Raw genomic sequence first — 25,786 nt, 5'->3', positions numbered from 1 at the left:
GGGGCCAGCGGCGCGCACCACCCGGCGCGGGGGGGAGGCGGGCGCAGAGAGCGCCTCCCCCCAGCCCGGAGCGGAATGGAGCCGCCGGGCGGGAAGCGGGCCGTGAGGGAGGGAGCGCCCGGCGGCGTCGAGGGAAGGGCGGACACGGCGCTGGGTGCCCTGGGGCTGTTCGGACAGACGTGGGACTCGGCCAGCGCAGAGGTCTTGTCCAGCCGAATTGATTCTGTCATTCGGTGATGCCCCCCGGGCTGTTGTGGGGGTACAGGTAACCCTGATGGCGAAATCGGCCCTGTGCTGACCCCAGGTGACCTCACCCCCGGTGACCCCACCTTTCTGAGGGCTTTGTGTGCCCGCCACCCCAGCACACACAGCCCCGGCAGTGACCGGCAGCCCCAGCACTTTGGTCAAGTGTCGTGGCAGCCCCACAAAGCCCCTGTGGTACCTTAAAGTGGTGTTCTGTGAAAAACACCAATCACTTGTTTTTAAATTTTTAAATGTTTAATAGTAATAAAATGGTTATAAAAATAGCAATATAATAGGGTAATAAATATTTGGACAATTTGGATTAGGACAATATGAGACAATAAGAACAAAGAATTATGGACAGTCCGGGTACCTCTTTCTGGCAAAATAAGCCCTAAAAAGGACCCACATTAACAGAGGATTAGTCCTTAAAAACAATAGCCTGTTGCATGTTCATACACCTCATACAGGATGCATAAATTCCATTCAAACAAAGGATTCCGGTCTGGTCAGTGTCAACTTCTTCCTCTTAATCCTAATGGCATCTTCAGGGCTGAGTGAGGCAGGAAAAAGTTAGTTTCTTCTGATAATAGAGCAATAAATTATTTTTCTCTGAAAGATTTAGGTGTCCTGTGGCTGCTATCTGGTGCGAGTACCTCGTTCCTTTCTTTAAAAAAAATATTCCACATACGTAGTTTCTATTTCAACATTATGTTATAACCTAAACCTACATTTAACACACTACTTAAGAAAAATAATACAGCATAACTTTCTAACACAACACACATAATATTCATTTTAATATTTGGCAAAAGCCAATCATAAAATACGCATTTTTCACACCTCCATGTGTTCACAGATCTCTCCTGGGAAATTGTGAATGCCCCATCCCTGGAAGTGTTCCAGGCCAGGCTGGATGGGGCTCTGAGGATCCTGGGCCAGTGGAAGGTGTCCCTGCCCATGGCAGGGGCTGGAACGAGGTGGTCTTTGAGGTCCCTTCCTACCTCTGTAATTCTGTGAGTGTCTGTTTATGGTATACTTGGTATAAATGATATATATGATATATAATTGCTCCCTTCAGGGTCAGTTTTGCCCCAGTTTTTTCCAGACCCAGTTTGCCACATTTTGAAGAACAGTCCTTTGTCATGCTGATGGTACCAGCCGACTGATGAGGATGTCATCTGCAAATTGGATTAGGGCTGATTTTGTGTTTACTTCCAAATGACTAATGAAAATATTGATTACGTATGTGTGTAGTGCAGCACATATGATCCTGGAGGGTCCTATTAGATGTAGCCTTATTCAATAGTGATTTATAACCACTTATAAAAAAATAATCTCTGTGACCAGTGTTTAATGCGTTCTTCAGTGATGCTTTATTACCCTGTTTAATTAAAATATTGTGCAGTTCTAAGTAAAAATGCTTTTAAAAGTTTATTACAGCTTTCTTTCCTTTCGGAGGAAATTGAATTATTTGTTGTCTTTTAGAAGCATGAAATGAGATTTCTATTAGACCTCTGACTGGCATTACTAATTCTTTAATGAGTGACATAACACCCTTTTTTGGTGTTTATCCAGAACATTATCCACAGATATGATGTTATTAAATCTACATTTCCTCCATATCATGCAGCCTCCTTTCCTGAGGACAGGCACCAACCTGGCACTTTTTTAGCCTCCTAGAATTGCCCTGGTCAATCAAGGTTCAATAAAGAGGAATGTCAGCACACAAGGGGTCTCTGCAGTCAGCTGTTTCCAACCTCCTGGGCCACAGTTATCCCTGGAAGCCAAGAGCTCCATTGGTCACTAATGCACTGAAATGAATCACACCACTGTCAAGTGACCCCCCACATGTATCTTCCTGCTTCTTTACAAACATAGATCATAAATGTTCAATGAACACTTCTGCATTGCTATTGACATTTTAATCATGTCCATGTAGTAATGGGCCTGTACCATTCACTTCTAGGGTTTTCTGGGATTTAGCCTTGCCAGCTATGGATTTTCTTTGATGTGCTTCACTTCCAATAACTACTCTGCTTCTCACAGCTTCTCATTTATACCAACACTTTCTTATTTCCTGCTTTCTCCATTTTGGCTATTTCTTTTTGAATTTTACTCACACTCTCCAGTCCATTAATGAAACAAGATCTGTCAATGTTTTTTCTCTCTTGAAGTTGTGGCTCTTTGGTTGCCCAATGAATTCTTTAAAAAGAGCTCATAATTGTCATTTTTAAACTTATACCTAAATTTTTTCTTCCTGCTTGCACTCTTATTTTCTGATGATTTGAAAATACAGCTCTTTTAGAGCACCAGGTGTATGCAAACCCAGGTCACAAACACTGCTCCCCAGCCAACCACTGAGTTGCAATCCAGGGATCTTTGTTTGGGTTTTTTTACTTCCTTCATTATAACAAAGTCCAAAAGAATTTACCCTGTGCCACATGCCAAATGGCACATATCATTTTTAGTAACTTAAATGACATTTTATTACTATACCCATATGGTCTTGTGCTACTATTTTCTTTATTTAGAGAACTCCTCTCTCTTGACTGTCTACCCGTTCATATGTTTATAAAGAGTAATCAAATTCCTTGTTTCTCTAAGCAAACCAAGCCAAAGGCTTTTATTCTTCCCTTACACATTTGGCTCTCTGCTCTAACTTGCCCTCCCCTGCACCTGTCTCCATTTAAATTCATTTTTCTTGCATGGTGATGCTTTGAACAGTCACACTGAATGGTAAATTTAGTTAAATTTTAAACTCCATTATATTCCTAGACAATGAAGAAAAGCTGATTCCTTGCCATGCTTTCTACAGTAACTTATCTCTTGTCCCACCGGTTATTTGAGGGACTCAGAGACATAACCACAGATCCCAGAAACTTCCAGAACATCGGGATATGTCACGACTAGACTTGCCCTTGTACCTTTGCGCTGGGTCATGAAGGTTTATTACGTTTAAGGCAGAACAACAACCACCCCGTGCAAGTGTCCCTCTCACACCCATGAGCATGACCTCATTCCCTCGCGTTCCCTCCCACCTCCCGCCCCAGAGCAGCCGCCTTCCAATCCCAGCCTTTTATTTTGGGGAGGATCTGGCGCTTCTCACCAGAAAACACGTTTCTTTCTAGACTCCTCCTAGATTCCGTGGCGCCGAGGAATTATGAATAATAATCAGAATGCAAAAGCTCTTATTTTTCTTGTTTTGGAAACATTTCTCCAAGGGATGGACAACGTTATTCTCGAATCCTTATGACAAACATGGCAGTGCAGCCCTATAATTTTCTCTCTGTATTAAAAATTTTTGCCAACAAAACCAAACTTCCTGCTTTTTGCAAAGCATGACTCACATCCTCCATTCTGTTTTGACTGACTGACATAAGAGATCTATTTCAGTCATATGACAATAACTTTGAATCTGACTAGCCACTTATGTGGAAATCAAAGCCTGTTCTTGCAGGATGGATGGATGTTAACAGGAATGGTGTTTTACATAATTCCACTGAAGATCTGCCTGCTTTTCCCGAATAACTTGCTCCTGGAAGAGCGAGGCACGGCAGTGAAAGCCCAGCGTGCCACCTCGTGGCTGCCCTGTGCCCAGGGCTGTTCCTAGCGCCTCCCTTTTCCAGGAGAATCCAGACCTTCCAAAATCTGCATCTGTTGTAATTAGCATACCGGCACCCCTGCTGATGCCTTCTCACAAGCAGAATAAAACCGAGTAGATCAAACCAGAGACAAGCAGGGAGGCCGGTGTTATTCAGAGGAAATGTCACTGAACTGGAGTTTGCAGGATAAAATATTAGGTCGCAGGAATGTAAATTGCAGGGATGAGACGGGCTTGGAATTGTACTGCCAACCAGAGAGTTTGTCTGGGAAATTCTCCATCTTCCACTTGGTTTTACCAGTGTGTTGGTGAAGTTTTACTGTCATGGGTCTTGGATTTCAGCTGTTTCATGCCTAATCAATGAGGGAGGAGTAGTTAATTGGATCAACACATCTAACACCCAGAGGGGCTGTGCCTTCACCAGGATTTCACTCAGGTTAGAATGCACTTTTCCAGCTGGTTCAGGCTGGGCTAAGCCTTCAATGGAAGATGGTCCCACAACCTTCCCTCTCCCACCTGATAGATCTTGCTGCCTTCCTCAAGAAAGGTCAAGGAAAACTGACCTTGATTTTTTTGGTTGCTTTACCTTTCAGAAAGAGCAGCTCTCTGCCAGCACTTGGTAAGCAATGAACCATAAGGTGGGAATCCTTTTTTTTTTTTTTTTTTTCTCTCCTGTCTTAGACCAGGGCAGTAACCATAAGGTGGGAATCCTCTTTTTTCTTTTTCTTTTTTTTTTTTTTTTCCCCTTTTCTCCTGTCTTAGACCAGGGCAGCTTAAGCCACTTACAAAACTCCCTTTCAGAGAGATATATTAAGTTTGGCTGACCCAGTTCAACCTCACTCACCTGGCAAGAAGAAACTGCCTTTTCTTGCCTGCCTGGCACAGGGTGATAGGAATGCCAGCACCAGCATAAACTGTACCCAGGCTGCGTGTGGATGGTGACTGAAGGCAGTGAGGAGCGGGCTCTTCCCTTTTTGTCAACAGCAAGCTGTTATCTCAGCTACCATGTAATTTTCCTACCATGTAATTTCAGCCTCAGATGCAGAATTCAGCACCCGGAGTCACGCAGTCGCCCTGACAGCCTGAAAGGCTGAGCTGCTGCTTTGTGGTTTTTGTGGGGGTTAACACCTCGTAGTTGCCGTTTGACAGGTGGAATGTCTGTTCGTTCAGAGCAGGTTCAAACACCTCCTGGCACTGAAGCACACAGGGTGAGAGTTGGCTCCTGGAGAAGCTTTGACATGGGACAAAACCAGGCTTGTACAAAAGGACTTTGAGCTGTTTGCAAACAGAGCTGGTTGTTGCTGAAATTCACAGAAGATCCGTATCCAAAATGCCCAATACCAATTTTTAGTGCACAGGCAAGGCTCTGCACAGCATAAATGAAAGATTTTCTGCTTTCAGTGGAGCTGTAACTCACCAACAGATTCAGATAAATTGCTAACAGAAAGGTCATTATCTAGAAGTGGAAGTGTTTGTTTCCCCAGGCACTGCAAGATGTTTTTCAAGCCAAAGCTATCAGCCGTTGCTGTGAGGGTACAACAGCTTTATCACCCCACACGTCTGCACTAACACTCCCCACAACAGTGGGACTTGAGAGAAGCCCAAGATGGGCTTCCTGGGTCAGCATAAAACCCTAGTGACTGTTCTTCATTTCAGTCAAATACTTAGGATACGGAACAGAATAATCATAGAATCATGGAGTGGCCTGGGTTGGAAAAGACCTTGAAGATCATCTGTTTTCAACCCCCTGCTGTGGGCAGACGCCTTCCACTAGACTAAGTTGCTCAGAGCTCCTTCCAACCTAGCTTTAAACTCTGGGGCAGCGACAGTTTCTCTGGGCAACCTGTTCCAATGCTTCACCACCCTCACAGTAAATTTTTTCCCTTAATATTTAATCTAAACCTACTCTCAGTTTAACACCATTCCCCCTTGTCCTGTCACTACATGCTCTTGTAATGTCTCCCAGAGCTCAGTCAGCTGCTCCTTCAGTTTTACCCTTGTTGCATCATGGAAGAGCGCAGTGCTTGGGTCTGATTCCCTCTGAATATATATCCCACTAGATGTGTGTATTTACCCTTTAAAATGGGTAACTTGCAGGAAAAATCGTTGCCAGCTGGCAGAAACCACTGAACCACTGCAAAGAATCACGTGCTGCTCTTAACAGCGAGTCACCTGCTCTGTACAGAAAGGTAAGGCCTCACCGAGATGAGATAAGCCCGGGCAATGATAATAGAGTCTTTGTCGAAATCCCACCCCATTGTTCAAGGGCTGATGTGCCGGCCCAGGGAGAACAAAAGGAAATGTTTCTAGTCCTTGAAAATCACAGCAGAATCAGGGGTTGGCAGCAAAAGCAAGCCAATCACACAGAATTTAAAAAGAGAAGTCAGCGGCAGCTTTTTTGTTGAGTAAATAAAAGGATTATTCTCTGTGAATTGTGGCCTGACCTTGGAGTGAGTAGTAAAGGCGTAAATACCTGCAATTCTCATCCATCTTTGTGGGATTGCAGCTGGAAAGAAACTGAGGTGCTTGTGAATGGTCCTAATGTGGCTCACAGGAGTGAAAATGCCGCTGTAGAGGGACTTCAAGGTTGCTTTGCCTCTCTAAGTTGTTTCAGAAACAACTTCATCAAAGGTCAACCCAGGGTAGAGGGAAAAGCTGTGACAAATAGAAAACGGCTGTGTGTGCTTCAGCACAGATCTCTGTAGGGTTTTGTCCGGACTCTCCTGCAGGGCCGGGTAAGGACCAAGTGCTGGTTGATACCGTGTGCCCAGAGGACCCCTGGCATTTTTCATGTCCATGTTGCTACTTTCGAGGGAGATCGTGCTAAAGTTTGAAAGTCCAAGAAAGGGTCTTCCTCAAAACCTGTGGAAGCCCAGCCAGAATTCCAGTTACTCCCTGAGCTCAGTACATCCTTGCAGGGACTCCCTCCACCAACCTCCCTCCTCCCCCCGCACTTCCCGGTGGGACACCCCGCATCCCTCTGCTCTTTGTGGAAATGCCTGAACCTTGCCAGCCTCGGCAAACGCGGTCTTTCGGTACTTAGCATGTGCTCGGTACTTTCACATCGATGCAACAAGTGGCTCCGGGGACTGTCGGGCATTGTGGGAGCTGTAGTTCGCCGCTCGCAGCACTACAAGTCCCAGCCTCCCGGCGGAGGAGAAAGAGGAGGAGGAGGCGGAGGCGGAGGAGGAGAGGAGCCGGCACAGCCCAGGCCTGCAGCCCGTGAGGAAGAGCCCCCCGGGGGCGGGCCGCGCCGGCATGCGGCTCCCCGGCCGGCTCGCCCTGCTCCGGAGCACGCCCCTGGCTGCCCGGCCGCCAGGGAGAGTCCGAACGGGGCGGGCGGCGGCGCGGCGCGGCTTCTCCCGCGGGCGGCTCGGCGGCACCATGGCAGAGGAGGCCAAGAAACGGGCCGCCTTCGCCGCCGTGGACAAGCACGTCCAGGTGAGGCAGCCCGGGGTGCTGCGGGGCTCGGGGGGCTCGGAGCCCCGGGGCGCGGAGCGGCCGCAGGGTGCGCGGAGCCTCCGGGAGCGCGGACGGGACCGGAGTGCACGGAGGGGCTGCAGGGACCCCCCAAAGCACAGAGTGTCTGCAGGGTGTTGGGGTCCCCCAATGCATGCAGTGGGCATGGAGTGCTCCAGGGTGACGGGACAAGCTCTGGGCTGCCGGGACCTCCAGTACACAGAGTGGCTCCGGGCTGCCGGGACAGGATCTGGTGTGCCGGGACCTCCAGTACACTGAGCGGCCATGGGGTGCTCGGAGCTTCCCAGCGCATGGAGAGGCTCTGGAGTGCACGGAGTCCCCAGTACACGGAGAGATCCCGGAGTGCAGCGACTGGCTCCGGAGTGCCGGGACCCCCCAGTGCACGAGGGGCCACGGGGTGCGTGGAGGCTCCCAGTGCACGGACGGAGCTCGGGGTGCACGGAGCGACTCCGGGGTGCAGAGACCCCCTAATGCACGGAGCTGCCACAAGGTGCGCGGAGTCTCCAGAGGCACGGACGGGTCCCGGGCTGCGTGGAGCGGCTCCGGGCGCAGGGACAGGCTCTGGGGTGCTGGGACTCGGAATGCACGAAGGGGCCGTGAGTTGCACGGAGTTCCCCGGTGCACGGAGCAGCTCCGGGGTGTCAGGACTCTACAAAGCACAGAGTGGCCGCGGGGTGCAAGGGTTTTTGCAGTGCATGGAGCGACTCTGGATTGCAGGGACAGGCTGTGCGGTGCCGGGGCCCCCCAGTACACGGAGCGGCAGTGAAGTGCACGGAGCTTCCCAGTGCACGGACAGGCTGCGGGATGCACGGATCTCCAGCACACAGAGAGGCTCTGGGATGCCGGGACTCCCCAAAGCACGAAGCGGCCACAGGGAGTGCAGAGTCCCGCGGTGCACGGACGGACCTTGGGACGCATGGAGCGACTCTGGGGTGCAGGGACACCCCAAAGCACAGAGCAGCCACGGACTCTCCCAGAGCACGGATGGACCCTGCGGTTCATGGAGCGGCTCCGGGTGCAGGGAGAGGTTTTAGGGTGTTGGGACCCTGCAATGCGGAGAGGGGCCGTGGAGTACACAGAATGTCTGGTTCTTGGATGGACCCGGGGGTGCTGGGACGGCGCAAAACACATCAAACATCCCTATGTTTTGGCCACAAAACATAGGGATGCACGGAGCCTTCCAGTGCACGGCCAGACGCAGGGCTGTGGCAGCTCCAGGTGCAGGGACAGACTGTAGAGTGCCGGGGCTCCCCAAGTGTATGGAATGGCCATGGGATGTACCGAACTTCCCAAGGCATGGATGGGTTCCAGGTGGCACGGACTCCTGCAGTGCAGAGAGCAGCCCCAGGGTTCATGGATGCAGTGGGGGGCACTGAGAATACCCCCCGCACTGGGAGCATGAACAGTCCTGGGTGCAAAGAGGGACCCTGGGGTGCACAGATAGGTCCTGCTGAGCCTCTTTCTCCTTCGCTTTGGACTTCACTCCCTTTAGCTGAGGCAAAGGGAGAAAACTGCTTTTCCTTCCCCAGTGTGTGCCTCCCTAGCAGCAGCTTCATACCTGATCCAGCTCAGCACTGTATATGCGGAATTTTAGGGTCATGTCTGCACCTTCAGACTTTCACTGTGCACCCTCCTGCGAGCTGGGCTATGGTGGGAGTTCAGGCTAATGCCAAGTACTGCTTCTTTCTCCAAATCGTGGATGCGCTGCTGCTACACCCCATTTCTGAGCACCCAGGCAAGGAGCAACAGTCCCTGACCAGGGGATTCTGTCTTGTCCTCTGCAGGGAGGGAAATGCGGCCAGGGGCTTGATTCAGCCCCATGAATGTCAGATAGGGCTGGAGCTGCCTGAGGTTTGGCACAGCCTGGTTTGGAAGCCCAGCGATCAACAGTTACAGTCACGCAGGGCTTTTATCACAGCCAGCCCTTTCGTTCTGTGCCAGCCCTTTCGCAATAGCAGTGGTGAAATCGGGGTGAGGAGTTCCTGCTAAGAATGTAGATATTAGCAGTTAGGGGAGGAAAAAAAAAAATCCCTTTTCCTTCCCGCTCCCCTCTCGCTGGGGTAGTGTTTTGAGGTTCAGTTGTGATGGCTTCCCTTATGTCCCCTGAAAGTTTTGCTTGTTGTGCAGCTGTTCCTCTGAGCAGTCTGTACCTGCCTGAGACCCAGCCCCTGCCAGGCCAGCACCATCAAAAGTGAACAGTCTGTGAGATGGGGGAGCCTGGGGGCTCTGGCAGTTGCGTAAAAATCCCCTTTCTTACCCAAGGCAAGGCCAAAATTGTGCATTAGGGGTCATGGGAGAAGGACTCGTCTCACAAGGCGTGGAGCCAAGACACCACTGTTGCTGTGAGGTATCATAAATGGGGGCTCCTTTGATTTGGAGTAAAACCAGTACTTTTGGACTTTAACAGTGAAATTGCTGGCCTTTGTGCTGTTTTATGGCCAGGCAAATTTAGGATAATGTTTCTGGCTGTGTCCCAGCTAATTAGAGGTCAATGTCCAGCTTGTGATGCCGGTTAAGTAAATTAGGCAGTGTCTGGGGTAGCACAGCAATGCTCATGCAAACTGGCTTCAAGGAATGGTGGAGAAGGAGCTCAGGGTCACTGCCCAGGAGCTGGATGGTCTCAGCTGTCAGTTTGCACTGGCAGGGGGCAGCTGCTGTTTGTAATGGATACCTTTGTGTTTGCTTGTTAGAGCTCTCGCGGGGAGCAATGTTATCTCTGAAAGCAAAGCTAAGGCTTCCCTTGTACAGCAGGGAGGTGTGGGAGACACCAGGGTTTGGTTGTGCTGGACAAATCTCTCTTGATTAACTGTGCCATCAGTCTGTGACTGCTGCTGGATGAGGCTCCTCACCTGGCATCCACCTTCACACCCATCCCTGCCTCGCCAGGACAGCAGCTCCTTGTGTGGCAGATGTAAACCTGGGTGTGGGAGGGGGGATTAGGAGAGGATAACTTTTCTGTTTTTTCTTTTCTTTTTTTTAAATTAAAGCTAGATCAGTGTGTTTACCCACAACACTTGTCCTTGGGCAGGTGCAGGAGCAGCGTTCCCCAGGTGTGGAGTGGACACTGAGATGACCAGCCCCAGAGGCCGTGGGGCTGTGACAGCCTGGGGGAGTGGGGCTGGCACAGGGCTGGGGCTTTAGAGCTGTAAGCTGCTTGGGGAGAGCTGGCTTTGCGTTTACACAACACCTCTGAGGGCGGGCCCTGCGAGCGCCTCTGTTAGAAATGAAATTACAGGTACTGCCCTATGGCCTACTGCCCCAGAGAGACTGAGCAAACTTTGGGCTTTGCTCTGTATTGATCTACTGCTTTTAGATGGAGCTCTTTGTTCTCTGACCTTGGAAACTTCGGTGGGACTGGCCAGTGCCTGTGTGCTGCTGGTACTGCTCCATGTGTGTTGGCTTCTGTGGTGCTGGGCAGTGACTTCAGACCCTTGGGGTGGCTGAGAAAATGCTGTGGTCGCTGCCACTTCACCCAAAAGGGTCCTCAGCTGTGCTGTGGCTCAGTGCCTGGGTTTTGTTTGGTGGGCTTATGGTAAACAACTTGAAATGTAATTTTTTTTTGCATGAGGTGCTGCTCCTCAGTGCTCTGCTTCTCACCAGTGTTTGCCCTGCCCCTGTTTTTAAAATGTTTTGTGGTTGGTTTTGCCCCTGGTTCGGCTGGGGTTTGAGCTGAGGAGGGAGAGGTGGGAGTCACGGTAAGGCAGGGGCTGTGACAGCACCAGTTTAGACTGATTAAAAGTGCTGCTTCACCTCTAATCACTGATAAACGGATGGGCTGGGACCCTTGTGAGCTCTTCCTGCTTCATTACAGTGGAGTTGCCCATGCTGAAGATTTCCCCGTCCCTTTAGGGTACCCAGCTGCTCCAAGAAGCTGTCCCACCCTACAGAAATGAGGGCAAAGAGAAGAAACTGCCTCTCCCCGGGTCAGAACAAGTCTTTTGGGAACACTGGTACTGCCCATGTCCTGCCAACCTCTGCACAGCTTTGCTTGCCCCTTCCTTGGCTGGCCTTGCTCGGCTCTGCCTGCTGGGTGGGTGACACGAGAGCCTCAGGAGCTGTTGGGGTGTGTGCAGCAGGGACCTGTTCTGTGCCCAGCTTTTGCAGAGTCACAGTGGTTAGTGAGGGCCGGGATGGAAGCTGAGCCTCTGGTTTTGGAGAACTTCTGTTTTCTTTAAGCTTTCAACTTGCAGAAGCAAGAGAAATGACTAATCCTAGGGGAGTGTGACTTGTCTTGAACTTCACCTTTCCAGGTAAACTTGAGTGACAGCAAGATTTTAGCTGGTTGAAGTGCTGCAGGTGTGGCTTTTTCCACAGCTGCTGAACTCTGGATTTGCTGCACACGAGGAAAGAGCTCCAGATCTGTCTAATGTCCAAGAGATAATGCACAACAGCTCTGTGCCTGCATCTCTGGTTGTGTACATATGTTCCTCATCTGAAGTCTCTGTGGTGATACTGGGCCTCTTTAAGTCAATTTAAGCTTTGGATCCCATCCAAAGAAAACTAAGTACACTGAAAATGGGAAGTGCAGAAGGCTGCAGGTCACTTACAGGGGATGGGAAACTGAGTTGATAATAAACAGAGGCTGACGTGGCAGAGAACATGTCTTGCAGAAGTAACACAAATGCACCCATCCACCCTCAGCCTGCAGCACCTTTTAGGAGTGTATCTGTGTTACAGATGGCAGGGCAGTGATCCTTCTTAAATCAGGCAATACACAGAGAAAGGCCAAGATGGAGCTGTGGTTAAAATTTCATCCTCTTCAGCACATGCTGCCAGGTTCACCCACTTTCCAAGTTTTGCTGGACTCTTCTATAGGCAGCTTTACACTCTGTTTTGGAAAACATTCTTTATTATTCACAGGAACAGCTGCTGTGCTCTCTGCTTTGGCTGCTGGTGCATCTGTGCTGTTTACTAATGATATGGTTGGCAGCAAATGCAGCCTTTTACTGTGTGGCTTCCTTGGGAGATTTTATCTTGAGGTTGTTTCCCCTTCTTCCTCTGTGGTATTGTCTGAAATTCACAGCTTTCCTGCAGGAGAGCTTTCATGGAATGCCAGCAACCACCAGTGAGCGTGCATTGAACTCCCTGAGATCGGACTGTGCTGGTAATTAGCAAGCACATGTCCTTTAATGAGAGGGAGAGTTGATTAAAATCCCTTGGCTGCAGACCACGGCCGTGCCCTTGCTGGCACAGCGTGTTCCCTCCCTTGCCTGCAGAGTGCTGAGATGCTGTGTCCACGTGCATCCCTGGACAAGGCTCCTCTTGCATGTGTTTACAATGCCAGTTTTACTGGGAAAGTGGAGTCTGGAGCCTCCAGTAACAGCATTCCTCTGTCTCTCTTTGACTTGCAGAACAATCAAGTTCTTGGGATCGGAAGCGGATCTACGATTGTACACGCGGTGCAACGATTAGGTAGGATGCTCCCCTTCCTGTCCCTCCCACCACAAAAAATCTCCTTTTCCACCTGCCCCAGCTACTTGAAAAACACCCTAAATCACCTGGGTGCTGACTTAGAGCTGATGCCTTGGTCTGTTCACCGGCTGCTTTGTCCTGCTTGAAGCTGAAGGTTAAAACCGTGCCTTGGGCTCCAAATTTATTGCCTGAGAGTCCTGAGGAGGTAATGATTTGCCACCTGTTCCTGACAGCCAGGAAAAGCTCTCCACTGGCACCCACCACAAACTGGAGCTGAACTCCTTGGTCTGGTTCCAGCTTTGCCAGCTCTGCCCAGTGCTGACTTGCTGTGTGGCTCGGGGCCATGCAGCTGCTCTGCTTCCTTGAGCCCGTTTGCCTGTGGCTCATTTTGCTCCCCACATCCACAGGATTCACACTGAGGGCCCTGCTGAGGTGTAATGAAAATGAGGAATGTGAAATCCTGCTGCATTTTTTTATGTACCCCGCAGCCAGGTTTACCTGCTTGCTCCAGGTGCAGGGATTTGCTCAGGGAGTGATTCAAAAAATTTCAGCAAAATATTCAAGTGAGGCAAATGCAGTTTTGCAGAGTGAGTGTGAGGGTAATTACTGTCACGGCTCATTACAGAGAGTGCAGAGGTTTAAAGGTCCTTTGCAGAGCAGTCTCAGCCCTGCTTGTGGAAGTGCTAAACTGTGGATGTCCTTGGATGCAGAGCAGAGCAGCTGTGGGGCCATGGTGGGTTGGGAGTGCAGGATCAGCCCTGTTGTTCTTGGGGGTCTTGCTTGGGTACAGAGGGGGAAACACAGAATCATTAAGGTTGGAAAACACCTCCAAGATCCTCAAATCCCACACAGCACCACTGTGTTCACCACCAAACCGTACTCCCAAGTGCTACAGCCACACTTCAGATGTGAAGATTGCACCGCTTCCCTGGGCAGCACAGTTCAGTGTGCCCCACCTGGGTGGCTCTGCCTGTCTGGGGAGTCCCCTGGTGACCTCCAGCTCCCTTGGGCAGAGCTGTCCTGCAGCCCAGAGCAGGCTGAGTTCTGAGCACAGCCCAGCCCTTTGCTGTGCAGGGACACAGCACGGCTGGGGCTGCCCCTTGTCGCCCATTTCCCCACTCTGTGTGTGATGCACTTCATTGTCTGGGAGCTGCTGTTCAGCCTTCTGGGCTTGGCTCACTACTGCAACCACTCCCTCCTTGAGCACAGAATCAAGCTCTAAATAAATGGCTATTGTATTTGAAGAGGAGTGGCTGTTCCAGGCTGCAAATTCTGGCTTTTCACGTCCCCTGATTGCTTTAGAACTGGGATGTGGCTTGTAACAACATCCAGCCTCATGTACTGCATGTTCAATCCTTCCAGCAGCAGCATTACCTTGGAGCATGTAGCTCATGTGCTTGCTCTGGTGCATGAGCTCTTGCTGGCTCTTGGGCTGCTGGCTTGTGCCTGGGTATTGTAATTACTAAAATAACATTTTGTCCATAATGATATCTTAGTAATAGATTTTAGTCATTTGAGGTTAGCCTGGGGGAGGAAATATTTCCTTCCATTTAATGGAATACTGTACTTTATTAGTTCTTTCCTTGCTATATATTTAAATGTTCTATAATAAATTAATGTGATGTCCCCAGGGCAACAAGCCAGCAAACCTTTCAGACAGCTGCTGGAGCTCTGTGTTTACATGGAGAGCAGCAAAAGCCTGTCTGATGGAGTGAGAGAGGGGATGGGGCTGATTTCCCAGGTGAGGATTTGCTGATGGGGCTCCTGTGCTGCTGGAGACATAAAGGTTAATGGCTCTTGGTGGCTTGGGCTGGGCCAGAGTGGGTGTTTAAACATTTCTGACTGTTGAAACTGAGCCTCAGCCTATGGAGGGGGCACCTGTTTGCGTTTTGAGCGTGACTGAATTATTTGCAAGCCAAGCAAGTAATTGCAGTGAATCAGAGGGGCTGTGCTGAACTGAGGTTTCTTAAAGAGAAAGTTGCTGTGTTTTTGCCTTGTGCAATGAGCAAACCAAGGCTTCTGCTTTTTGCCTGCAGCTGAGCGAGTTAAGGAGGAGAACCTGACAATTGTCTGCATCCCTACATCCTTTCAGGTGAGTGCTTTCCCCCTTTGCTTCCTGCCAGTCCAAACACTCCTGCAGGAGATCTCCCGCTGGGCTGTGGGAGCCCACCTTGCCTCTCTCTGGTTCACAGTGGCCAAAAGCACCAGTGAAAGGAGTTGTGGTGCAGCCTACAGAAAGATCTCCCAAAGAAAGTGATGGTGCTGTGTTACCCTGACCTGAGCTGGGGCTGGGAGGTGTATTTGGAGCCAGTGTGGTAAGGCTGGTTGTGTCAGGGTTGGTGTGTGGCTTCCTCTGGATCCCACTTGCAGGAAAATGCTGCTTAGTGGCGAACCAGACTCGTAGTGCAAAGCTCGCTGGAGACACTTTGTCTCCTTTGAGTCTGTATCAGCCCTGACAGCTGTAAAGAATAATAGTAAGCTCTTGTGTTTTCAGCAGGAACTTGAAATGCATCAGCTGGATTTGATGAGAGATTGCAGAAGAGAAATTGGCTTAACCTCTCGTTGGCTGTGCAGCCTTTGCAGGAATTGGTTCATACTAAGCCAGGTGTTGAGAGGGCTGGAGGGAGAGGGAGAACCTGGCTTGGTGGTGGAATACAGATCTGCTGGTGAAGCTTCTGAGCATCTCCCATGCCTCTGGCAACTGGCTTTGGTCTCTTTGCCTCTGTTCCCTGAGGTGGGAGCCTTCTTTTGAGCAGGCAGAGGTGACACAATGGCAACCACTTGAGGGGTCTTCAAGGCTGGGAGGCAATACCCCAGTCAAGGAATTGGGCATGTGTCCTTGTCATGGTCCTGGTGTGGGCCTGGGGACTGCACTTTTGTCACACTCTTGTCACCCTGAGGGCAGTCAGGCAGTGTGGCAGGCCGGGCAGAGCCTGTCCTGTGAGGTCTTCAGGGACTGGGTGGTACAGCCCTGAGCAACCTGGGAGCTGACCCTGCTTTGACCTGCAGGTTGGATAGAGACCAAGCTGAATTATCCTAAAATCTTAGGAAAACCTAACATCCTCTTAGCCTGCAGTTGTATAGGTGTGGGGGTGACAGGGCTCTCTCTTCCCAGCTGTTGCAGACAACTGGGGTATAGTGCAAGGTGCTGCAAAGGCCAGAAAGTGAAAAAAAAATTAACCTATATTGGTACTTCTGTTGATTATATTGACTGTGGTGAGAGTCTCTCTTTGAGCTGTCTCTAATGATTCCCACCCTGAAATGCCATGTCCCCTTTGAATTTAGAAGTGCTCTGAGTTGAGTCATTAGTTCTTAAAGAAAATACTGATGAAGCTGTTGTAGTGAGCGGGGGCTGGAGCCTGTCCTGCCTTGAAAAGTTGTCATAGTTCATTTAACACCACAAAGTTTCTTACCAGAAAAACAAAAAGTTGCTGTTAAAGGGAAAAGAGAGATTGTACACCTGCAGGAGCCAAAATTCCTACACGGGGCTGCCTTGTATCTCTTGCAGTCCCTTAGACCTCAACCAATTCTGAGTGGAGCATTCCCAGGTCAGCAAAACAGCATTTTATTTTCACTGTGTACAGGTGTAGATGGCTGCCTGAGGTCACTGGCAAGGAAGAGTTGGTTTCAGTGGGCTTTTATACTCCTCCCTTCCCTGTTGTCAGGTCATTAATGCATCACCATCAGTAAACTAGAGCAGGGTAAGTATCTGTCCCTGGCCTTTGCATTCTCTCTTCTCACCGGGACGTGTGCCGAGAGCACGGAGTGGGACTGCTCCTGTCGAGTGCTGTGCAGTTACCACCACTTTTCCCTCAGTTATGGGAGCTCTGCTTTTGATTCCCACTGCTCCCATTGCCTTGCAAGCAGAGCCTGGAGAGAGCCAAGCCACCTCGTTGCCACACCGCTGACTCAGCCTGTTCAGGGTCTGGCCTGCATGTGCAGCACAGTGTTTTTCAATGCTTTTGAGTTTCCCAGATCCCTGAAATCTCCTTTTGTGGACACCATGTGATGAATGCCAACCCACTGATTTTTATTCCTATCATTTTGTGTGTCCTTAGGGCCCCACAGCCCATGGGTGTTAAAACTGCATGCCATGAAATGCCATGATAAACCATCCAAATCTTATCTCATTGCCAGGAGTGTCACCTCTAATTCTGATGTTTCTGGGATGCCAGTACCTGTGACTGATGCACTTTATTATTGTTAGTGGGTGGAATTCAGGGGAATCAGCTGATCCAGGCTGTTGCACTGGGGTTTCTTGGTCCAGCTGCAGCATGGTAGCAAGTTTGGACTGAGCAGAGTCTGTGCAAGGAGGGAATCTCACTTGAATGATGATTTGTAACATAGAAAGTTCAACCAGTTAGGGATTCTGCAGATGACACCAAGTTGGGTGGGAGTGTTGATGTGCTGGAGGACAGTGTCACTAAAGGACACGAAACAACATGACACGGACCCACTGCTCTTTCCAAGGTAAAAAGGATTTTTTGTTTTCTGACTCCAGCATTTATAAATTTCCAAAAGTGACAGTGGATTGGAGGGTGAAAGTGCCACCTCTCCAATGACACTGGACAAACCAACAGTCCATCAAATTTCTCCTCCATAAAAATGCAAAACAATAAGTTATTTACATAAAGTGTGTGAGAAAGTTAGTTACAAGAATGTAAACATCAGAAGGCTTAGAAAATCTTAAAAAATCAGGGTGACAGGGCACGAAGGCTCTACAGAGAGATCTGGATGGATGGATGGATGGATGGATGGATGGATGGATGGACAGACCAAGACCAAGGGTCTGAGCTTCACACCTGGAATCCTGTGTTCAGTTTTGTGCCTCATGACAAGGACACTGAGGGCTGGAGCACCTCCAGAGAAGGAAGGGGGCTGGAGTACAGGTGTGATGAGGAGCAGCTGAGGGGCTGCAGGAAAGGAATCTTCCCACTGTCCACAGCCCCCTGACAGGAGGGGGCAGCCACATCGGGGTTGGTCTTTTCTCCAAAGTGAGAAATAACAGGACAAGAGGAAATGGCCCCAAGCTGTGCCAGGAGAGGTTTTCATTGGATATTAGGGAAAGTTTCTTCACTGAGAAGGTGGTCAAGCACTGAACAGGCTGCCCAGGGCAGTGGTGGAGTCACCACCCCTGGAGGGATGTAAAAGCCATGTACATGTGACACTTGGGGACGTGGTTTAGCAGTGGCCTGGGCAGTGCTGGGTTAAGGGCTGGACTTGGTGTTAGCAAACCTGGCTAAACAATTCTGTGATTGCCTGTCCAAGCTGAGGGACTGAGCCAAGGGCAGCTCTGGCTGCCCTGTGTTGTGTTGCCACTAGAGGGAAACAGCCACTGCAGGAGACAGATCAGAGCCACCAAGCAGCTGTTTCAGCAGCTTCTCACACTTTCCCCGTGAGTTGTGTGTTTCTTGTTTACTTTTTAGCTTATTTCCAATATGAGAAATATTTTCTCTGTTAGTTCCACATTGCTGTAGTGTAAATATTTAATTTTCTCTGTCCCATTTTTCAGCCAGAGGAGATAAGAAGGGCTAGATAGGTGTAAGGGAGAATGATGTCCAAGCTGAAACAACATAGGATTTAAAAATTCCATATCTGCTTTAGTGCTTAGGTACAAGTGATTCCCACCAAGCTGTTGAGGCCTCCTGCTATTTAGTATGGAGACACCCAAACCCAGGAGTTCTGTTGTACCACCTGAGCATTTTAGTTCAAATCAGCAGCAGGATTTTCTTTTGATTAAACTGCTCTGGTGTGGGAACATCATTTTCTCCTTGCTGTGTGTTCCTGCTGCAGCCTCTCCACGAGCAGTGGAGCTCTCCTAGGGAGGCTCCATCCTTGCTGCAGCCAGGGAAGGACACCAAGAGTCTGTTTTCCTTTCCTGCCACTGGTAAATGGTGCTTTTTCTCTTCTTGGTGCACAGGCTCGTCAGCTGATCTTGCAGAATGGTTTAACACTGAGTGACTTGGACCGAAATCCAGAGGTAAGTGGGACCACAGAGGTGAGACCTCAGCTGATCTTCCTCTCACCTGGTCCTTCAGAAAGCATCCAGGCTCCTTAGTCCTCCCCTGAGGCTGAGTTTGGGCAGCCACACTGCAGAACTTGAGTTGGGACAACGGGAAACAGCCTCAAGTTGAGCCACAGGAGGTTCAGATTGGATATTAGGAAAAATTTCTTCACTGGAAAGTTGGTCAATCACTAGAACAGGCTGCCCAGGGCAGTGGTGGGATCAGCATCCCTGGAATTGTTCAAAAAACATGTAGATTTGATTCTTAGGGACATAGTTTAGTGGGGATCTGCAGGGTTTGTTGAATGACTGGGCTAAATCATCTTAAAGGTGTTTTCTGACCGTAATGATTCTGTGATTTGAACAGCTTTAGTTTGTTTTTCCCCAAAGTTCTTTCTTAGTTCTTGTCCCTTTAGATGCCAAGAGGGCTTCTGGGTTGTGTTGCCTCCAAGTGCTTGGCATCTCTTCCAAGATGAAGTTTGAGAGAGGGAAAAGATTTTTCCTGGGAAAATGTTGCCTGCTGGTCCTTAAACAACACCAGAGGTTAAAGAGATGTGCCTTGCAGGCCAGCACTTGGTTTGGGTTTCTCCTCCTCTCACATGCCTGTGGTTGTTGGAGGGGCTTGGGTGGTCTCAGGGTATCCTTGGCTGGCCCATCAGACACTTGTCTCTGGTCAGGCTGGCAGCAGGGTGCTCCCAGCTCTGGTGACACTTGTGGCTGGTGCTTGGGACACTCCAGCCCTGGAGCTGCACCAGGAGAGGGCCTGGATGCTGCACAGGAGGGGTTCCCACAGCCATTTTCTCTTCTTCCCACAGCTTGATGTTGCCATTGACGGAGCAGATGAGGTGGACTGTGACCTCAACCTTATCAAAGGTGGCGGGTGAGCCTTGCTGTCTGTCTGTCTGTCCCAGTGCTGGTGGGAGCTCTGAGCATCCCTGTGTGGCTGTGGGTGTCTGGGCTGGGCTGGAGGGGATCCTGTGCAGGGCTGTGTGTGCACCCACAGTGGGAGATGGCTCCTGGCCAAGGCTGCCAGGGACAAGGGGCTCAAAGTGAGGGGTGAGGATAAGGAGGGTAAGGTGTGGGGCAATGGCAGCACCAAAACCAGCAAGAGCATATTAGAGGGGACTGGATTGCAAGGCCATTAGGCACAGTGAGGAGCAGTCTGATGTTTTCTGGTTTTGTTTTTATTTTTTCCCCCTTGCAGTGGCTGCTTGACACAGGAGAAGATAGTTGCAGGATTTGCAAAGTGCTTCATTGTTATTGCTGATTACAGGTGAAGATATTACAGTTCATAATACCTTTCTCCTCCATGGGAGGTTTCAGATGGTGCTGTGTTAGGCCATTATTGTCATTCCAATGGTTACAGGAGAGCAGGAATGGGTGGAAATGAGCCTGGCTCCCAGTATTTCAGCAATTCAATTTATCTTTTTTTCTTAATTTTCAACTCAGCAGGCCTGCTTGGGAGTCAGCAGAGCTTGTGGGGAAGTGGCAGTTCTGCTCTCTGAGCTCAGTGATTGTCAGCATGGGATAAATTTTCCAGCCATGGGGCTGTGGAGAAAACAACTCCTGTTCTGCTTGTCCAAAACATGCCAAAACAGGCTTTTGAGTGGATAGAGCATCCTGCATTAGACTGGCTCTTGCTGCACCAGGGCACACATGGGCTGACCCTGTGTCCTCCTGAGCTTTGTGCCTGAGGGGTTTGCAAAGGGCTTGGGGTGCTGTTAATGGTGTCAGCAGTGTAATGTCCAGCACTAATCCCACCTCAAACTGTGCCCTCAGGAAAAAATCTGACAGCCTTGGGGAGCAGTGGAAGAAGGGAATTCCTATCGAGGTCATCCCCATGGCTTATGTCCCTGTCACCAAAGCCCTGACCAAAAAATTTGGCGGTGTCGTGGAGCTACGGATGGCTGTTAACAAAGCAGTGAGTGTCCCTGTGAGCCCTGCTTCCCTGGGGACCTACCTGAACGTGGGCAAAGGGAGGACCAGAGGTCTGGCCCTTCATCTGGGCTTTCACTCCCACAAGTGACATCTTGTGTAATTCCTCCTTGTTATACTTTGCTTACTGGATTGTGTATTTATGTGTTCAGGCTGCTCAGTGAAAGCCTCTCTGGCTGTGACTCCTAAAGAAACATCCTGGAGCAGGGAGCAGAGGAATTGCCAGCCTGGGTCTGACCTCCTGCTCTGGGGGTGTTGGGGGGGCTGCAGGGCAGTCTGAGCTGCCAAAGAGGGTCTCAGGTTGGGGGTGATGGTTTCACTGACAGATTTATTGTGGGGACAGCCCCAGTTTATGTGAATGATGACTCTAAACCACTGCAGTGGGGACAGCTGGTCCCAGTGAGGGCTGTGACAGTCCCTGGCTGGGATCAGGCCATGATAACTGGGTTTGCTTCCAGGGCCCTGTGGTGACAGACAATGGGAACTTCATCTTGGACTGGAAGTTTGACAAGGTTCACGAGTGGCGTGAAGTGAACTCTGCTATCAAAATGATACCAGGTGATGTCTGCTGATTTTTTAAAAACCACAAAAGCTGGCTGAGGCTTGGTGTGTGATAAGTAACCTGGACTGTGGCAGTGAGGAAATGTATGTGTGTGTGTGTGTGTGTTTGCTGCCCTCCTGCAGGTCCTTACATTTGTTTCTACTCGAGAGCAGTCAGCTCAGTTGGTACAATTGTGCCCATGTGGCTTTTTCCATACAGTGGTGAAAACCTGGAGTGATGCTGGTTGATGTTGACACTGTTTCCCATTAGGCACAACAGTCCTGTCCTCTTCCTTACTCTCCTTGTGCCCATTTAGAGAGGGACTTTAGTGGAAACACCAGTGCACTCTGGAGGGAGGGTTTGCACTGTGCTATGGTATTTTCCAAGAGATGCTCACAGCTCTGCATCCCATTCCCATTGGGAAGCCCTCCCTGCTGGCCTTGCTGTGAGGATGAAGTGTACTCAAGCTCTTGCTGGGCTCGAGCAGCAGTGGCTGAGTGCTCTGTTTGCAAACAAAACAGCCTCTTTGCAAGGACTCCTGCCTTGTATGAGACCTGCTGCCCAGGCAAGAGCTGCCTCTGGACCATCTGGGTCTGCCCAGGGGCACTGCCACTCTCTTAACTTCAGGGAAGCAGCATCTGGGTGTCTTTCTGGTTATCTTGGCAAAGCCTGTCCCTGGAGTCCTGCCTTCACACAGCTGCCTTCACTGACTGCTCATGTGCTGCCAGAACGTGCAGGAGCAGGTTGGGATCTTCTTGCGCAAACTGAGTTGCCAACATCCCCACAAAGCAGCCATATATTGTCCTGGCTCCACAAGTGAAACACCAGGCCAGGCAGAGGCTCTGGTCAGTGGTTTTGCTTCCCTCAGTCGTGTTTATCACAGAATCACAGAATTGTTGGGGTTGGAAGGGATCTCTGCAGGTCTGGGCTGCCCCTGGTGCAGTGCTCTGTATCCTAACCCAGTTGCTGCCCATGGCTGTACAAATCTCTGTCATTAGAGCTGTGTCTGTGCAAGAGGCAGACAGTGCCTGGTTGCTCAGCACAGCAGGAGCTTCTTCCCTGCATTTCTTGTTGTTTGAGAAAGGAATAGTAAATAATGGGACCTATTTTCTGCTCAGAAATGGACCTGCTCAGGGAAGAAGAGCATCTTCCCTACCTAGAAGTAGATGAGCCTAAATGTGTGGCTGTTAAAGCCTAAATGCAGTGCTGGTAGAAGGGTTTTGTCCACTTTGTGCTTGTGGTAGCCCTTGTCCTCCATTTCTATCCACCTTCCTGGCCTCTGGCTGTGTCTCAGTGATCACTGTGAAGTTAGGAGCACCCCATAGTTAAATGCAGTCAAAAGTACGTTAACAAATGGGCTGCAAATTGCAGAGGTAGCACCAGAGCTGCCGAGTCTTAACATTTGAAACAAATGTTAGCCAGGTGATCTCTTACAGGGAAGTCTTTCAGGTGAGTTTAAAGGCAAAGGGAGTGATCCCCACTCCTGTGGGTGTGTGCAGCTTCCTCTTGCTCCCACTGGTCATCAGATAGCAGGAAATGCTTTTCTCATGTTTGTGTTGGTGCAACAGTGGTGGCTGGGGCAGCGTGAGTGTCGGGGGAGCTTTGGGAGTTGTTCCTCAGTCTCTGGAGAGTTTTTGCTCAAGTGGCTGCATGGAAAACACTTCCCAGAAGCTCCCAGTGTGGCCGATCCAGGCTGGACACGTCTCCAAACCTCCGATGGAGACACTGGTGCTTTTGAACGAGCCAAACCACAGAGGGCAGGGCAGAGGACACGAGCAGGGGTGGCTCTGGCGGTAACCAGCGACCTCTCGTTCCGCAGGCGTGGTGGAGACGGGGCTGTTCATCGACATGGCCGAGGTGGTGTATTTTGGGATGGAGGACGGCTCCGTCAGCGTGCGGGAGAAGCAGCCCTGCTGACAGGGCCCTGCCACGGGGACTCAGCTTCCCGCCGGTGCCAAGCCCACGTTTTGCCTTAAGGAGCAGCGGCTGTCGCAGGAGACCCGCGGGAAAGCCCATCAGGATCCGCTGATGTGATACTGAATGTCTTTTTTTAAAGAAAAACAAACAAACAAAAAATAGATTCTATTTATATATATATATTTTTACTTTACAGGAATGTCGTCTTTTTTTAATGAGTCGTTTCAATGAATTGCTTTAACATTTTTGTTTTCTTTTCTAAGAAATACTTACCAAAAACATTACTCCCTGGTTTTGTGTTTGGAGGTTTGTTTTTTTTTTTTCTTCTTTTTTTCAAAGAGAACTTGAACCCTTCGGGTTGCTCATAGCACTTAATGATGGAGGTCAGAAATACAATCTTAATGCATCGTTCCTAACTGTCCTGGCTGGGAGGGTGATGTATGTAACAGGAGCACATCCAGTTGGGACCTGCTGATGCCTTATTTGGAACCTTTTTGGTTCAGTATTTTATGCCTTTTATTTTTCTATACCACTGTTTTTTAACAGTTCAGGATGTCTCGTTGTCCTCTGTGCACATGACAATTCTCTGAGCCTAGGGTGGTCTCTACATCCCCCTCTCTGGGAAACTAATAAGGGCCTTTTCTGGGCTTCTGTATGGAGGAGACATTCATCCTTTGAGCCAAACTTTGCTCTCATTTAATTCAGTACCTCTGATTAAAGTCTGTCCTGTAGCTGGAGATGTTTGGGACTTTGTCCTTTTAGACTGAGAGCAGAACTGGGTGCTTGATGAAGCTTACAGGAGCATATTTTAGCAGCTTAGGGCAGCATGGAATAGTGTTCAGTGGCAAATGATCTGGTGTGGAATGAAGGTTAATTATCACCCCTCACAGCTGGTTGATTTGTGGAAGGATAGGGCAGAACGCACAGGAAAACGGAGTCTTCCTGCCTAAATTTTCAACGTGTAGCAGGAGAGAGACACTCGTTCAGTATCTCATTTTTGGTGTGTAGGTGCTTTGCATGGTTCTGATGTCGAAATGCAAGCCCTCTCTTTGTGTTTTAGACACTGAAATAAAGAGCTCTTGTACCAGATTGGTGGTAATTTTGTTCTCAGAGTAACTTATTTTGTGGATAATGGGGCAGATCACAGTCAGACCAACTTCTGCTAACCTCCCCCTTGCAAGAATCCCTCACCCTTGCCAAATCCACCCTTTCTGCATTTGATTTCTTTTTGCTTACAGTAAATGAATTATTTAAAATGAACCAAAGTATCTGTCAACACTTGCTATCTGCAGTACTTTCCTCAACAGACACTGTCTTCAATTTTTACATCTAAAATCTGTGCAACCTTGTACTGAGCAAACTGCCAGAAGCTTGCTGGAAACACTGGGATTTCTTTTCCCACAAGCCAAGTGCTGCAGAAGCCATTTGCAAAGCCCTAGCTCTGGCTAGAGGCGTTTTCAGATGCTCTTGGGCTCCTAATGTAATCCTGGATAAACAGGGAGCAATCGAGCACAGCTTTGTGCCCAAGTGCCTTCTCACTCAGTGTGCTGCTGGAAATGAGATTAGCAGGAGTGAATGCTGCTGTTGACTCTCCTCTGCCTGAAATCAAACAGCTCCTTCTCAAAAAGCCAATAAACCCATTACTGCACCATTACTTTCTGGCCCTGGACCAGCTGTGATCTCATTCAGCTTTGTGCTTAGCAGGGGCTCCATAGCCTGAAGATGGGCAGCTCTGACTCTTGAGCTGCTCTGGGTGCTGGGGTAGATCCTGTGGGGGCTTTTGCAGCAGATTCCCCTGATGGGGTGGGACTTTGAGTGGGTCTTGGGCTGTGGGTTATGGCCACGGTGTGCACTGTACCACACAGGTGGAAATAAAATGTCTGTGTGGAATTAAAACCCCTGGAGCAAATTCAGTGTCTGGATCCTTGTGCAAGCTCCCCCAGCTGACATTTGCAGAGTGATTAGATGGAGTTTGACTTAAGGGGCTCTTGGGAATGGTTGTGTCCTTTCCCTTGGAGGCTGCCAGGCTCCCTCATCTGTCATGACCACCCTCATCTTCATCTGCCAGCACATCCAGGCGTGGTGCAGGGATTCCATCCCCTCCTGGGGTGGCTTTGTGCCCTGGCTCTGCCCTGTCACCACCACAGCCCACTTACTCTGATGCTCAGCTGCCTTGCCACAAGCCTGTTTGAAGAAAGTGAAGTGTACAGGCAGCAGAGGTGTTTCTAGTCCCTGGTCCTGGTCCTTGCTTTTCCAGGCTACCACCATAATTATATATGTTTTTGGAGAGGTAACAGTTCATAGATGAGCAGGCTGTGGTGGATCTGCAGCTGAGGGCAGGCACTGCAGCTCCCTGTCACTTCCTTGGGCAGAAGCAGTGCAGCTGCTCCTGAACCTGAGTTGGCTGAATTTGATTTTACCACCTTGGCTGGTTTCACTGTGGCATTTGCTCTGGGCTTTGGTTTTTCAAGGTGCTCTTCAAAAGAGCCTTCAGAAGCCTTTAGAGAGGGCTGCCACTTTTCTCTCCCCCTGCTCCCTTGCACCCTAGGAAGAAAAGCAGGGATATATTTTTAGAAGATGGCATTGGGAAAAAAATTGCTATCAAAAGCAGGTGGAAGGAGGTGTCCTTTTACACCCAAGGCAGGCTGGT

General features: G+C 49.7%; 1 protein-coding gene across 1 annotated transcript; it reads left to right on the top strand.

The window, feature by feature from the left end:
* Window positions 1-7,023: 7,023 nt before the first annotated feature.
* RPIA (ribose 5-phosphate isomerase A) lies at window positions 7,024-24,225 on the top strand. Its single transcript, XM_041484648.1, has 9 exons — window positions 7,024-7,288; window positions 12,679-12,739; window positions 14,776-14,831; window positions 18,660-18,719; window positions 19,559-19,623; window positions 19,948-20,016; window positions 20,523-20,664; window positions 21,137-21,236; window positions 23,039-24,225. The coding sequence occupies exons 1-9, from the start codon at window positions 7,106-7,108 to the stop codon at window positions 23,134-23,136; spliced, it is 834 nt and encodes a 277-aa protein (XP_041340582.1). The 5' UTR covers window positions 7,024-7,105; the 3' UTR covers window positions 23,137-24,225.
* The last annotated feature ends 1,561 nt before the right edge of the window (window positions 24,226-25,786 follow it).

The sequence above is a fragment of the Pyrgilauda ruficollis genome, unplaced genomic scaffold, assembly GCF_017590135.1.
Source record: "Pyrgilauda ruficollis isolate IOZ18807 unplaced genomic scaffold, ASM1759013v1 scaffold1, whole genome shotgun sequence".
Taxonomy (NCBI): Eukaryota; Metazoa; Chordata; class Aves; order Passeriformes; family Passeridae; genus Pyrgilauda; species Pyrgilauda ruficollis.
The sequence above is the reverse complement of the archived record's forward strand: the minus strand, read 5'-3'. Positions and strand labels throughout refer to the sequence as shown.